At 38.7% G+C, this 13,899-nt stretch overlaps 1 protein-coding gene across 32 annotated transcripts in view; it reads left to right on the top strand.

Annotated features, from left to right (window-relative positions):
- Window positions 1–13,899, top strand: part of CCDC18 (coiled-coil domain containing 18) — a 101,594-nt gene that overhangs the window by 51,959 nt on the left and 35,736 nt on the right. For all 32 annotated transcript variants that reach the window (XM_063664603.1, XM_063664638.1, XM_063664629.1 and 29 more), the window contains 4 exons: window positions 967–1,134; window positions 4,810–4,952; window positions 7,873–8,036; window positions 8,249–8,462. In XM_063664603.1, the coding sequence (XP_063520673.1) occupies window positions 967–1,134; window positions 4,810–4,952; window positions 7,873–8,036; window positions 8,249–8,462 (689 nt within the window). The remainder of the gene's footprint in view (window positions 1–966; window positions 1,135–4,809; window positions 4,953–7,872; window positions 8,037–8,248; window positions 8,463–13,899) is intronic.

Genomic DNA, 13,899 nt, shown 5'->3' with positions numbered 1-13,899 from the left:
TGCATCATTTTTAATCACATTGACAATCATCACTTATTAAATCTTCCATTCATTTTGGTAGGAGATGAAGAATATTATAAAATATATTTTAAATTATGTTTCATTGTTGATAGTATTTTAAAAATAATTTCTGCTGGCATATTTTTAGAATTTGGATTACTAGGACAAAGGGCATTTATTTTTCTTCTTAATAGGTGCTCTTGGATAAAAGTATCTTAAAGCAATTTTGGAGACCATCATATTCAAGTCCTAAATATATAGAGTAATTCGTGAAATTTCTTAGTTGTTATTGTCATTCCTTTATGTGTTTTTTTGTAGCATAAATATTCAGCAGTGCTTTGCTGGGATATTATTATATAAACAACAGCAATAATAGCAACAATAACAATAAATAGCACCAAACATCATATAGTGCTTTTATGGCTCTAGTTTATTATTAGAAAGGGTGAAAGAATCAGGTGAAGTGCAGATAAAACCATGGCTGCCTATACTGTTCCCTCCTTCTGGGAGAGGTCAAACAGAACATGCTCCTTTTTATAGCAGTAAAATGTGGCAACATCTGTTTCTGCCTAGGGAAGCCTATTTATGACTCAAAGTTCAGGGTTTTTACTGGGGGCTTGTCACACAGGAACAATGACCAGCCTACAAGCATCAAAAATTCCAGAATTCTAAAGAAAGGCATGTTTCAGTGCCCCAGCCAGGCAAAACAACCTCATCACTTAGGAACATTTTTAAAGCCACATTTCCAGACACCAACCAAGAGCAATCCTATAAGCAAGCCCTTCCAGTACATCTCCCCATTAGAAAAATGAATACTGCCCTTCCAATGACAAACTATAGACATGAATGCAATTGTCCCACATGACAAGTGGATGGTTATCTAATAAGGAGGACAGCTTTGACATTTTATTGCCATTTATTTGAAACATTGCGTTGTATTGAGAGATATATATATATATTTGCCAGGTATATTGTTTACAGAAAGAGCTAAAGATAAAAAATCACAGTCTTCAAGAGACTTCTGAGCAAAATGTTATTCTACAGCATACTCTTCAGCAACAGCAGCAAATGTTACAACAAGAGACAATTAGAAATGGAGAGCTAGAAGATACTCAAACTAAACTTGAAAAACAGGTATATATTATTAGCCCAAGATTGTTTTATTTGTATGAAATAGAAATTTTTAAAATCATGAATAGATTTTTGGTTAGTTTTTTAAATTGCTGTTTGGCCAGATGCCGTGGCTCATGCCCATAATTCCAGCACTTTGGGAGGCTGAGGCAGGTGGATCACCTGAGGTCAGGAGTTCGAGACGAGCCTGGCCAACGTGGCCAAACCTCGTCTCTACTAAAAATACAAAACTTAGCCAGGCATTGTGGCACATGCCTGTAACCCCAGCTACTGAGGAGGCTGAGACACAAGAATTGCTTGAACCCAAGAGGTGGAGGTTGCCATGAGCTGCGATCGTGCCCCTGCACTCCAGCCTGGGCGACAGAGTGAGACTCCGCCTCAAAAAAAAAAATTGCTGTTCAATCTCAAGGATTTTGCATTATAAGAAATACTCTATACTGATATTCTAAAATAAAGTTCTATTCCTATGTAATCTGACCTCCATCTCTTATACCATGATTATATGTTTGCCATTCCATACAATTTATAATTCATGTTTCTTTATTCAATCTGTCTTCTTGTACCTAATCTGAATACCTATAATTTTTCCCTTTCGGATCAGGACATGGTATGTGATATTCCTTAAAGAAATGGCAAAGCAGTGCACTAAAAGAAAAATCTCAAGGGAAAATACCCCTGAAAGTTCTAAAATTAAAAATTATTACTTACTTGAATGTAAGAATTCTAGAGAATTTTATACTAGAATCTAATCTTTTTCCTTTAATTCATTACTGAATTTATCTGAATTCTTTAGATATTTTACATTTTTATTTTGTTTTTTCTTTGAAAAGAAATCAAATTTACAGTAATGTGTAAATTAGAAAATGATCATCCCCTGTAATCTTACTGTATTTTCCTTTTTTGTCATTTTTATGGTCTTTTATCTACTTGTTCTAAAGTCCTCCTCAGCCTGTCCAGTGGAACTAAAGAATCTTCCTCTCACTACATTTAAACACATCAGGCAGGTATTCTGTATTTTTTTTTTGAGACGGAGCTTCACTCTTGTCACCCAGGCTGGAGTGCAATGGTGCAATCTTGGCTCACTGCAACTTCCACCTCCCAGGTTCAAGCGATTCTCCCACCTCAGCGACCTGAGTAGCTGGGATTACAGGCTTGTGCCACCACGCCCGGCTAATTTTGTATTTTTAGTAGAGACAGGGTTTCTCCATGTTGGTCAGGTTCATCTCAAAACTCCCTTCTCTGGTGATCCACCCGCTTGGGCCTCCCAAAGTGCTGGGATTACAGGCATGAGCCACCGCTCCTGGCCTCTGTATTTTTTTTTCAAGAGACATCTTCCTGTGACTCTCCATCCCTTTTGTTAAAATTTAGACCTACTGCTTGCTATGCCTACTATACAGCTTCATCCTGAAGCATTTCTTCTTCTCATCTATGTTTGATTCCCACTACCTACATCTTTTGTCATTGACTCTGGTTCTTGCAGGATTGATTATGATTCTTGTTCCTCACTCACTTCTATAATGGTTGTATGGTTTTTTCTGTTTTTTTTGTTTGTTTGTTTGTTTTTTAACCAGTTCATTTTTTTTTCTTTTTTTTCTCTTTTTGAGATGTAATCTCACTGTGTCGCCAGGCTGGAGTGCAGTGGTGCGATCTTGGCTCACTGCAACCTCTGCCTCCCAGGTTCAAGTGATTCTCCTGCCTCAGCCTCCCGAGTAGCTGGGACTACAGGTGCGCACCACCACACCCAGCTAATTTTTGTTTTTTTTAGTAGAGATGGGGTTTCCCCATGTTGGCCAGGATGGTCTCGATCTCTTGATCTCGTGATTTGCCCACCTCAGCCTCCCAAAGTGCTGGGATTACAGGCGTGAGCCACTGCGCCCGGCCTCATTTGTATTTTTTATTCGGTGATTTTCTTTGTGATCTTGTTTTAAAAGATTTTGTGTTCTCATTAGCTTCATTGAGGTCTACAGAAGTTTATATCTAAACATTTCTTCAGTATTTGGAGTAAATTTTTGACTTGGTATTCCTTTTCTGCCTTTCATTCATATTACACTGTGCATAGGTTCCATTTTGCATCTTTAGATTTCTTTATTTAATTAAGAATTGAGTAGGTGGATTTTCCTTGGTTCCTTTCCCTTTTTACCTGGGTACTGTTTTAATTTTCTTCTTGAAACTTGAGGTGGAGGGGTGGATATTAATGGGGTTTTCTTGTTTTGTTTTGTTTTGTTTTGTTTTGAGACAGGGTCTTACCTTGTCACCCAGGCTGGAGTGCAGTGACATGATCACGGCTCAGTGCAGCCTCAACTTCCCTGGGCTCAGGTGATTTTCCCACTTCTGCCTTCTGAGTGCATACCACCATGCCCAGCTAATTTTGTGTGTGTGTGTGTGTGTGTGTGTGTGTGTGTCTTTTTTTTTTTTTTCTCCTTTTTTTTTTTTTTTGGTAGAGACAGAGTTTCACCATGTTGCCCAGGCTGGTCTCGAACTCTTGGGCTTAAGTAATCTGCCCTCCTTGGCCTCCCAAAGTGCTGGGATTATAGGTGTGAACCACCGCACCTGGCAAGATATTAATGGTTTATGATCTATGTTTAGTTCTTCACTGAGGGATTTTAGAACAGGGGGGATATGCAGGTCAGAATTGAGAGGTTAACTTTGAGACCACAGTCGTATAAATATTCATGAAGACATGGAGTGACTGAAATTACCTAGGGAGAGAATATAGAATGAGAAGCAAGAAGATTGACTTGGACAGATCCCTGAGGGATGTGATACATGGAAGCCAAAGTAAGTATTTCATTAAGGAAGGAGTGAATGTTGCTGTCATGGGCTACTGGAATCAATGTCAAGTAAAGTGAAGGTTGGGAAATGTCCGTTGGAATTAGCAACTTGGAAGTCACTGGTGTTGTAATCCCTATTTCTGTGGAATGGCCTCTGGCTATGGGTTGAAGAATGAGAAGTAAGACAGTGATACAACATGCATAGAAAACTTTGAGAAGTTGGGCTGTACATGGGAGGAAATAAAGGGTAGTAGGTCGAGGGAGGTCAAGGTCTGAAGAAAAGCTTTTTACAGTGGGAAAGTCTTTTAACATGTTTAAATGCTAATATTAAAAAAACAGTAGAGAGACTGAAGATATTGGAAAGAGGAGATAGTAGTATGAAGTTCCTGAAAAAATGAATAGGAATTGAATCCACAACACCTATGAAGCAGTTTGATTTATATAAAGGAGGAAGAATACCTCCTTTATTGTAGTAGAATAGAGGAAGAATGAATAGGAACAAATTCAAGTTAAGATGGGAGCAAATGCAAATTAGCATTTGAGGTCATGTGGAAATCTAGGAATCTATTGAGTGAGTCAATTCGTGAAGAAAAGAGAGGAGCAGTATGGTAAGAGAAGAAAGGGCATTTCAAATGGGGACAATGAAAAGGGGAACATTTACTATCATTTTGTTCAATTATTTTAACACTTTAGTGTTATGATGTGGCCACTTCCCTAAATAGTAATATGTATGTGAAGTATCTTTATTATTAGAAAGTAAGCCTTGCTTTTTATATTTTCCAAACATTACTTCTTGGTCTATATGTTGATTTTTATGATACATCTTGAAACTGATAAGCTAGGTTACATATTTATAAAAGTATTTTTCTTCTGAATTTAAAATGTTTACTGAAAACTGCTTTACAAGGTGTCAAAACTGGAACAAGAACTTCAAAAACAAAGGGAAAGTTCAGCTGAAAAGTTGAGAAAAATGGAGGAGAAATGTGAATCAGCTGCACATGAAGCAGATTTGAAAAGGCAAAAAGTAATTGAGCTTACTGGCACTGCCAGGTAAAATGTGAATATGTTTTATTTACCTTCCCACTTCAATATCAGTGGTATGTGAGTTTCGAAATCAGATAATGTTCAGTGGAGCATTTGCTTGAGGAATTAATGTCTCCATAGTCTGTGTTCCTATTGCATTTTGTTTGTATTTTCTTCATATCTCTCATTATGCTTTTTTCTGTATTACAGTTTAATGCTTTTAACCTTCCTACTATATTATAAGTTTCTTAAGGCAAGGATCATATCTGGTTTATTTTTGGGTCTTACACAACAACTGGCACAGTTCCTTATACCTGATAGGCACTCAGCAACTGTTAATTGTGAATAACATTAAAAGTTGTAGGCAAAATTGTAAATGTACTCACATAGAGGAAACTTTCAGGCAATCCAATTATATAGGGGAAGAGTGACAATATAAAAGTGGTTCTCAGCCTTGAGTGAATATTAAAATCACCTCAAGAGCTTGTAAAAAAACATACTGATGCCTGGGTCCCACTTTTAGATTAAATAAAACCTAAAGATTCTGATTTAATTTGGCTAGGCTGGTCCCAGGCATCGATAGTTAATTGGTCAAGAAAGGAACCCGTGAGCTGAAAGCAGTACCCAGCCTCTTCAGATCTCTTCTACTTTGTTGGGAAGAATTGACATAATTTGTAACATAATCAGCCCATGCTTCTACCAACAGGAGTCAAGAGTGAACTTATGCACTGGCACTAAAACCACATGTCCCCAGGTTCCCTCTCCTCCATTGACAGGGGTCCTTTGTGCTCAGAGGAGCAACTTGCTTCCTCAGATGTCCGTCACCCTCTCAGCAGGGTTGAGGGCTTCCCATGTTTAAGGCTAAGACCAAAGTTTTTCACACCTTCTTTCTTCCATTGACAGATGTTCTACTCACTAACATGGCCTCACCACTAGTGTCCACCTTCAGTCTGTGAAGACTGATTGCATTATCACTTTATCCTTGTTTATGCCAGATACCACAAGAAGCCCTAGATTTCCAGGTCAGCTCTCATATCTCACACTAATTCCCAAAAAGCTCTCCACACATTCTGTTTCTTTCTCCAACCCCATCCCAACTTCTGAAAGACTTCTACTGTGCCTTTTCAACTTCATAATCCATTCTCTGTATTCACTACTTTTTCTTTTCTCTTGCTGTAATAGAAACCTGACTCTCCCCTAAGGACATTGCTTCTTCCCCTGTAGCCTTCTAAAGTAAAAAACTTTTCCCCATAGCTCTTGTACCACAGGGTCCAGGCAAAGTGTGAAGTATATACTATACTCTGTGAACCTCATGCCATCAGAACCCTTACTGGTGCTGATTTCTTTAGACATCTTGACTTACTGTTGCCCTCTCCAGCATCACTTCTGTCATTCTTCTTGGGGATTTCAGTATACCTCTGAAGCTGATCCGTCTGACACCTTAGCTTCTCATTTTTAACAATTTCTGTACTCTAATGATCCTGATCTTTAACATACCTCAGCCACTTACTCCCATGGAATTTATCATGTGCTGAAAATTTATATCAAAACCAAATAACATTTTTTTGGTAGAAATTTTCTAAAATGTATATTTTCTTGGGGTTTTTACTTTCTCTGGGTATCTCAGGGTTATCATTATATACATCATGCTAAAATGTAGTGATACCCTAATGAAACTTTGAGGCATATACAGTTCTATTTTTTATAAAATGTCTGTAGGCTGCTAATGCTTTTTGAGTCCTTGTATATTTTCTATAATTTTCCCCTAACTCCTTTGCTGACAAGCCATCTGCTCATGGCTCTATGCCAATCTCTTTTGATTATTCTTTTCTAATTATCTGTTTTATATCTACTTTAATATTAGAGCTAATTGGTCAAGCTAAAAATTATTTACTTGGGATTTTAGAAATGTAAAAGTGTCATTAGCACTCATCTAATCTAGTACTTAATTGGTCTATGGACATATTTGAGGATCTGGTAAAAAGCTTTAGCTTGTCTTCTATACATAGATGTACACATGTACATTACACATGTATAATTTTGCATACTGTTTCAGGGGTTTTATAGTTTTCCTTAAGTTTACTCATGGACTTCCGATTAAAAAACTCTTGAACAAATCCAAATTTGTTGAAGTTTTATTTAGAAAAGAAATACTCCTACTTGCAAACTCAATTTGGAAATTTCAAAGATCAAACAACAGAAAGTGTAGACACAAAGGAACATGAACTCTTCCTACCATTGAGGGTAACATTAACAATTGTTTAATTAGTGAATATCACTTTAGAATTACCAACAAAGGGACTTAAAACTGGCTCTTAGTATGTTGATTTGTCTGTAGGGGAGCTGCCATATTAGAATAAGTTCAGGACTGACAAAGTTAGTAAACCTGGCCCTATCACTATTAACAGCTAGTTGTATTATCTCAGACAACTCACCTAGTCTTCAGTTTCCTCCTCTGTAAAGCAGGGAGGTTGCACTAGTCTAGGAATCTCTAGTTCCTTTTAAAGCTAAAAAAAGGACAGAACCAATAATGAAACTGAGTAAAAACAATTGACTTGGCTTTCCAGTGAGTAATATGGTTTTTATGATGAATAATTTGATTGTTTGGCTTATTTATTTTCTTTGTTGCTAATAACAAAAATTCCTAGATGAATGAGGTCCTTGGATATTTTCAGTACATGCAAAGCTAAAGTTAAATGTGGTTAGAGTGAAAAGAATGCTAGGCTTGTTAAATATTACCAGGTAGTAGTAAAGTTGTATTTAGTGGTATATAATGTGTAAAGGAATAGTTTTTAGTTGGAGAATTTTTAAAAATAGGTGATTTAAAATTCTGACTAGATATTTTGCTGATATTTGTCCTTATATAACTTGCAGGCTTTTTTTAGTCAGAGACAAGTTAGTTGGTTAAGTTTCTAAATTGCCTGTTTTATTATTTGTTTTTAATTAGGCAAGTAAAGGTTGAGATGGATCAGTACAAAGAAGAGCTGTCTAAAATGGAAAAGGAAATAATGCACCTAAAACGAGATGGAGAAAATAAAGCAATGCATCTCTCTCAATTAGATATGATGTTAGATCAGACAAAGACAGAGCTAGAAAAGAAAACAAATGCTGGTAAGCAAGTGGTTAGATGAGTATAGCTGCCTATGTATTTGTACTTAACGAAGTGAAATAATTTGAGAATTTGAGATGGTGGGGCTGGAAGGGACAATAAGTGGTATTTTGCCTCTTGTAGATGAATAAAATTGAATATTCTTAATATATACAAAGTTTATAATAAGAAATGGTTTACATATAGTTATAAAATTATTCTCTCCTCTTAATAGTAAAGGAGTTAGAAAAGTTACAGCACCGTACTGAAACTGAACTAACAGAAGCCTTGCAAAAACGGGAAGTACTTGAGACTGAACTACAAAATGCTCATGGAGAATTAAAAAGTACTTTAAGACAACTCCAGGAATTGAGAGATGTACTACAGAAGGCTCAGTTATCATTAGAGGAAAAATACACTACTATAAAGGATCTCACAGCTGAACTTAGGTGAGTTAAATAATAAGAAATGATATCACAGTTATAAGTCCTTGGATAATACAATACAATGTGTTGTTGCATTCTAGACGTCTAAATTTCTCAACTGCCTTTGGCTCACTTTGGCTCATCCCAGCCAGCCTGTCCCATGCCTTATCTAACTAATTCAGCTGTCTTTGTTGGCCGCCAAAACTTTCATCCTCAGTCTTTAGACCATTTTATACTGGCCCTAGTGGTAAAAAATCATTGGGCACGCATACAGCAGTGGCTAACAGCAGGAGGATATTAATAATGGTAATATTGTTCTTTGTATTAAGTCCTTATTTTATGCTAGGACTACGCCAGAGACTTCACATATGATCTCACTCATTTCCTTACAACACACCTATTAGAAACATGTATCACCTTTTTAATAGTTGAGAAACCTGAGGCCTTGAGAAAAATAAAATTCCCCAAGTCATACAGATAGTAGAGTCTAGAGAAGGGAGTTAAACACAAGTCTGTCCAACTCTAAAGTCTGGGATCTTAGATTAGCGGTATAATATAAACTGCTATGCCGACACACATGTATAGTGAGTGGAGGTGGACAGCCAGATTAGAGCCAAAGTATGGGAAATAGATTCAGAAAAGGAAAATAGAATTACAAATTAGGATGTAAAATGTGAAATAAAAGAACAGGATAAAGAGCAGCAAGATAACCCAGAAACTTAGATATTGTACCACAGAATTCAGTGTAGGGCCTCCTTCTCTTCTGTATCCACAAACTCATCCTTAGTAAATTTCATGTAGCTTTAAATACTATGTGTCAGACACTTCCAAACCCATTTCTCCAGTATTGACCTTTTCCTGTAACTCCAGATTCAATATCCAACTACTTAGTTGTTACCTCCATTCGGATATTTTTAAGAGGCATCTCAGACTTGGCCAAAATAGGACTCATATATTTTCTCATAACCCTACCCTTCCCCTAACTCAGTATCATGCAGTTGCTCAAACCACAAATATATAAGATTTTTCTTGTTCTCTCTTTCCATCCCTTTTTTCATCCAGTGTATTAGCAAGCCATGTCAACTTTATTTCCAAAACATATATATATTTTTTTTTCAGACAGATTTTCACCCAGGTTGGAGTGCAGTGGCATGATCTCCGCTCACTGCAGCCTCCGCCTCCTGTTCAAGCAATTCTTTTGCCTCAGCCACTAAGTAACTGGGATTACAGGCACCTGCCACCACGCCCGGCTAATTTTTGTATTGTTAATGGAGGCGGGGTTTCACCATGTTGGCCAGACTGGTCTTGAACTCCTGACCTCAGGTGATCCATCCACCTGGGCCTCCCAAGGTGCTGGGATTACAGACATGAGCCAGTGCAGCCAGCCCCAAAACATATTCTTAAATCCATTGATTTCGTGGCCTCTTTTCTGTTATCCTTAGCACAAAGCATCATCTCTTACCTGGTCTGTTGCTGTGGCTTCCTAGCTGGGCTCTCTGCTTACAATCTTGACCCCCTCCAAACAATCCATTTTCCAAAAATAGATTTAAGTTTATTATTTAAAACATAAATTAGGCCAGGTGCAGTGGGTCACGCCTGTAATCCCAGCACTTTGGGAGGCCGAGAGAAGCAGATCACAAGGTCAGGAGTTTGAAACCAGCCTGGCCAATATGGTGAAACCCCGTCTCTACTAAAAATACAAAAATTAGCCAGGTGTGGCAGGCACGTGTAGTCTTAACTACTCAGGAGGCTGAGGCAGGAGAATTGTTTGAACCTGGGAGGTAGAGGTTGCAGTGAGCCAAGATTGAGCCATGATCCATTCAAGCCTGGGTGACAGAGTGAGACTCCATCTCAAAAAAAATAGATCATATTGCTTACCTACTTAAACCTTCTAATGGCTTTCTAAAACCTTCAGAATAAAATCCAAACTCCTTCACAAATGAAAATAAAAACTACATTGATATATCACTTCATACCCACTAAGGATGGTCATTTTTAAAAAACAAAAAATGGAAAAGAACAAGTGTTAGCAAGTGTAGAAAAAAAATGGAACCCTCATTCATTGCTTGAGGGAATCTAAAATGGTGCAGCCACTGTAGAAAACACTTTAGCCTTCCTCAATAAGTTGAACGTAGAATTACCATATGACCTAGTAATTCCACTCCTAGTTTTGTACTCAGAAGGGTTGAAAACAGGTATCTAAGCAAAAATTGTATACAAATGTTTACAAAGTAAGCCAAAAAGTGAAAACACCCCAAATGTTCATCATCATGAATGGATAAACAAAATATAGTGTCTTAGTCCGTTTTCATGCTGCTGATAAAGACATACCTGAGACTGGGCAATTTACCAAAGAAAGAAGTTTAATGGACTCACAGTTCCATGTGGCTGGGGAGGCCTCACAATCATGGTGGAAGGTGAAAGACACATCTCATATGGTGGCAGACAAGAGAAGAGAGCTTGTGCAGGGAAACTCCGCTTTATAAAACCATCAGATCTCTTGAGACTTATTCACTCTCATGAGAACAGCATGGGAAAGACCTGCCCCCATGATTCAGTTACCTCCCACTGGGTCTCTCCCACAACACATGGGAATTCAACATGAGATTTGGGTGGGGATACCGCCAAACTATATCATTCCGCCCCTGCCCCTCCCAAATCTCATGTCTTCACATTTCAAAACAAATCGTGCCTTCCCAACAGTCTCTCAAAGTCTTAATTCATTTGAGCAGTAACTCAAAAGTCCACAGTCCAAAGTCTCATCTGAGACAAGGCAATTCCCTTCTGCCTATCAGCCTGTAAAATCAAAAGCAAGTTAGTTACTTCCTAGATACAGTGGGGGTACAGACATTGGGTAAATACACCCATTCCAAATGGTAGAAATTGGCCAAAACAAAGGGGCTACAGGCCCCATGCAAGTCCAAAATTCGGCAGGGCAGTTAAATCTTAAAGCTCCAAAATGAACTATTTTGACTCCATGTCTCACATCCAGGTCACACTGATGCAAGAGGTGGGTTCCCATGGTCTTGGCAGCTCCACCCCTGTGGCTTTGTAGGCTACAGCCTTTCCCCTGGCTGCTTTCACGGGCTGGCATTGAGTGTCTGTGGCTTTTCCAGGCGCATGGTGCAAGCTGTCAGTGCATCTGTTATTCTGGGGTTCTGGATGATGGTGGCCCTCCCTCTTCTCACAGCTCCACCAGGCAGCGCCCCAGTGGGGACTCTGTATGGGGGTGCCCACCCCACATTTCCCTTCCACACTTTCCTAGTAGAGGTTCTCCATGAAGGCCCTGCCTCAGCAGCAAACTTCTGCCTGGAGAACCAGGACTTTCCATACATCCTCTGAAATCTAGGTGGAGGTTCCCAAACCTCAATTCATGACTTCTGTGTACTCACAGATTCAACATTGGGTAGAAGCTGCCAAGGCATGGGGCTTGCACCCTCTGAAGCCACGGCCTGTGCTCTATGTTGGCCTTTTTCAGCCACAGCTAGAGTGACTGGGATGCAGGGCATCAAGTCCCTAGGCTGGACACAGCGTGGTGACCCTGGATCCCACCCACGAAACCATTTTTTCCTCCTAGGCCTCCAGGCCTGTGATGGGAGAGGCTGCTCCAGAGACCTCTGACATGCCCTGGAGACATTTTCCCCATTGTCTTGGGGATTAACATTTGGCTCCTCATTACTTATGCAAATGTATGCAGCCAGCTTGAATTTCTCCTCAGAAAATGGGATTTTCTTTTCTATCACACTCAAGTCACCTCTGGAGTGCTTTGTTGCTTAGAAATTTCTTCCACCAGATACCCTAAATCATCTCTCTGAAGTTCAAAATTCCACAAATCTCTAGGGCAGGGGCAAAATGCCACCAGTCTCTTCACTAAAACTTAAGAGTCACCTTTGCTCCAGTTCCCAACGAGTTTCTCATTTCTCTCCAAGACCACCTTATTCTGGACTTTATTGTCCATATCGCTATCAGCATTTTGGTCAAAGTTATTGAACAAGTCTCTAGGAAGTTCCAAACTTTCCCACATTTTCCTGTATTCTTCTGAGCCCTCCAAACTGTTGCAACCCTTACCTGTTACCCAGTTCCAAAGTCGCTTCCACATTTTTGGGTATCTACAGTAGTGCCCCACTTTACTGGTACCATTTTACTGTATTAGTGAGTTTTCATGCTGTTGATAAAGACATACCTGAGACTGGGCAATTTACAAAAGAAAGAGGTTTAATGGACTCACAGTTCCATGTGGCTGGGGAGGCCTCACAATTGTGGTGGAAGGTAAAAGGCACATCTCACATGGTAGCAGACAAGAGAACTTGCGCAGGGAACCTCCCATTTTTAAAACCATCAGATCTCATGAGATTTACTCACTGTCACGAGAATAGCCAAGGAAAGACCTGCCCCCATGATTCAGTTACCTCCCACTGGGTCTCTCCTAAACATGTGGAATTCAAGATAAGATTTGGGTGGGAACACAGCCAGACCATATCATATAGTGTATCCATACAAAGAATATTATTCAGTCATAAAAACGAATAAACTACTGATACATGGTACAAAGTGTATGAACTTTGAAAACATTATGCTAAGTGAAAGGAGCCAGACACAGGATGCATAATTCCATTTATATGAAATATTCAGAATTGGCAAATTCATAGAGAAAGAAAGATTAGTGGTTGCCAGGGACTAGGGGAAGGGAAAATGGAAAATAATTGCTAATGAGTATGAAGTTCTTTGTGGGGGACTGATGGAAAAATACTGGACATAGATAGTGGTGATGGTTACACAACATTATGAATGTACTTAATGCTTCTGAACTGTGCACTTTAAAGTGGTTAAAATGGTAAATTTTATATTATATGAATTTTACCACAGTTAAAAAAATCCAAGTTCCTTATCTTGAATACAAAGCCCTATGTGGTCTGGTTCCTGTCTACTTCTCTGGCCTCATTTCATACAACTCTCCTTGTTCCTGACATTTTTCTTATACTTTACACTTACCAAGTTTGCTTCTACCATGGAACCTTGGCCATAGCTGTTTCTTTTTACTGGAATAACAGTTATATGGTCAGCTTCTTCTTGTCCTTCACATTACTTCAGAGAGAAGCCTTCTCTGACTACCCACTCTAAAGTAGTCACCCAGTCACTACCTCATCACGCAATTAATGCTCTAACATAGCACTTAATATTGTATTTTTCTTACTTAGGTGTCTGTCTTTTCTCCTGGACCTATTAGAGTGTAAACTCAGATCAGAGACATTTATCTTTTTTACTATTAAATCCACAGCACTTAGAACCCTGGCATATAGGAAACATCCAGTAAATATTTGCAAAATAAGTAAGTGAATGAAAACATGAAAAATGTAAACAGTGAAATCTTAAGTTCTAGCTAACAGATGAATTGTGGAAGCTCCACTGTTTGCATGGATAGAAGTTAGTTTTCTTTAATTTCATACTATTTTTAGAATAT

The sequence above is a fragment of the Pongo pygmaeus genome, chromosome 1 (assembly GCF_028885625.2).
Source record: "Pongo pygmaeus isolate AG05252 chromosome 1, NHGRI_mPonPyg2-v2.0_pri, whole genome shotgun sequence".
NCBI classification, from domain to species: Eukaryota; Metazoa; Chordata; class Mammalia; order Primates; family Hominidae; genus Pongo; species Pongo pygmaeus.
Note: the sequence above shows the minus strand (reverse complement) of the source record. Positions and strands in the feature narration are given on the sequence as shown.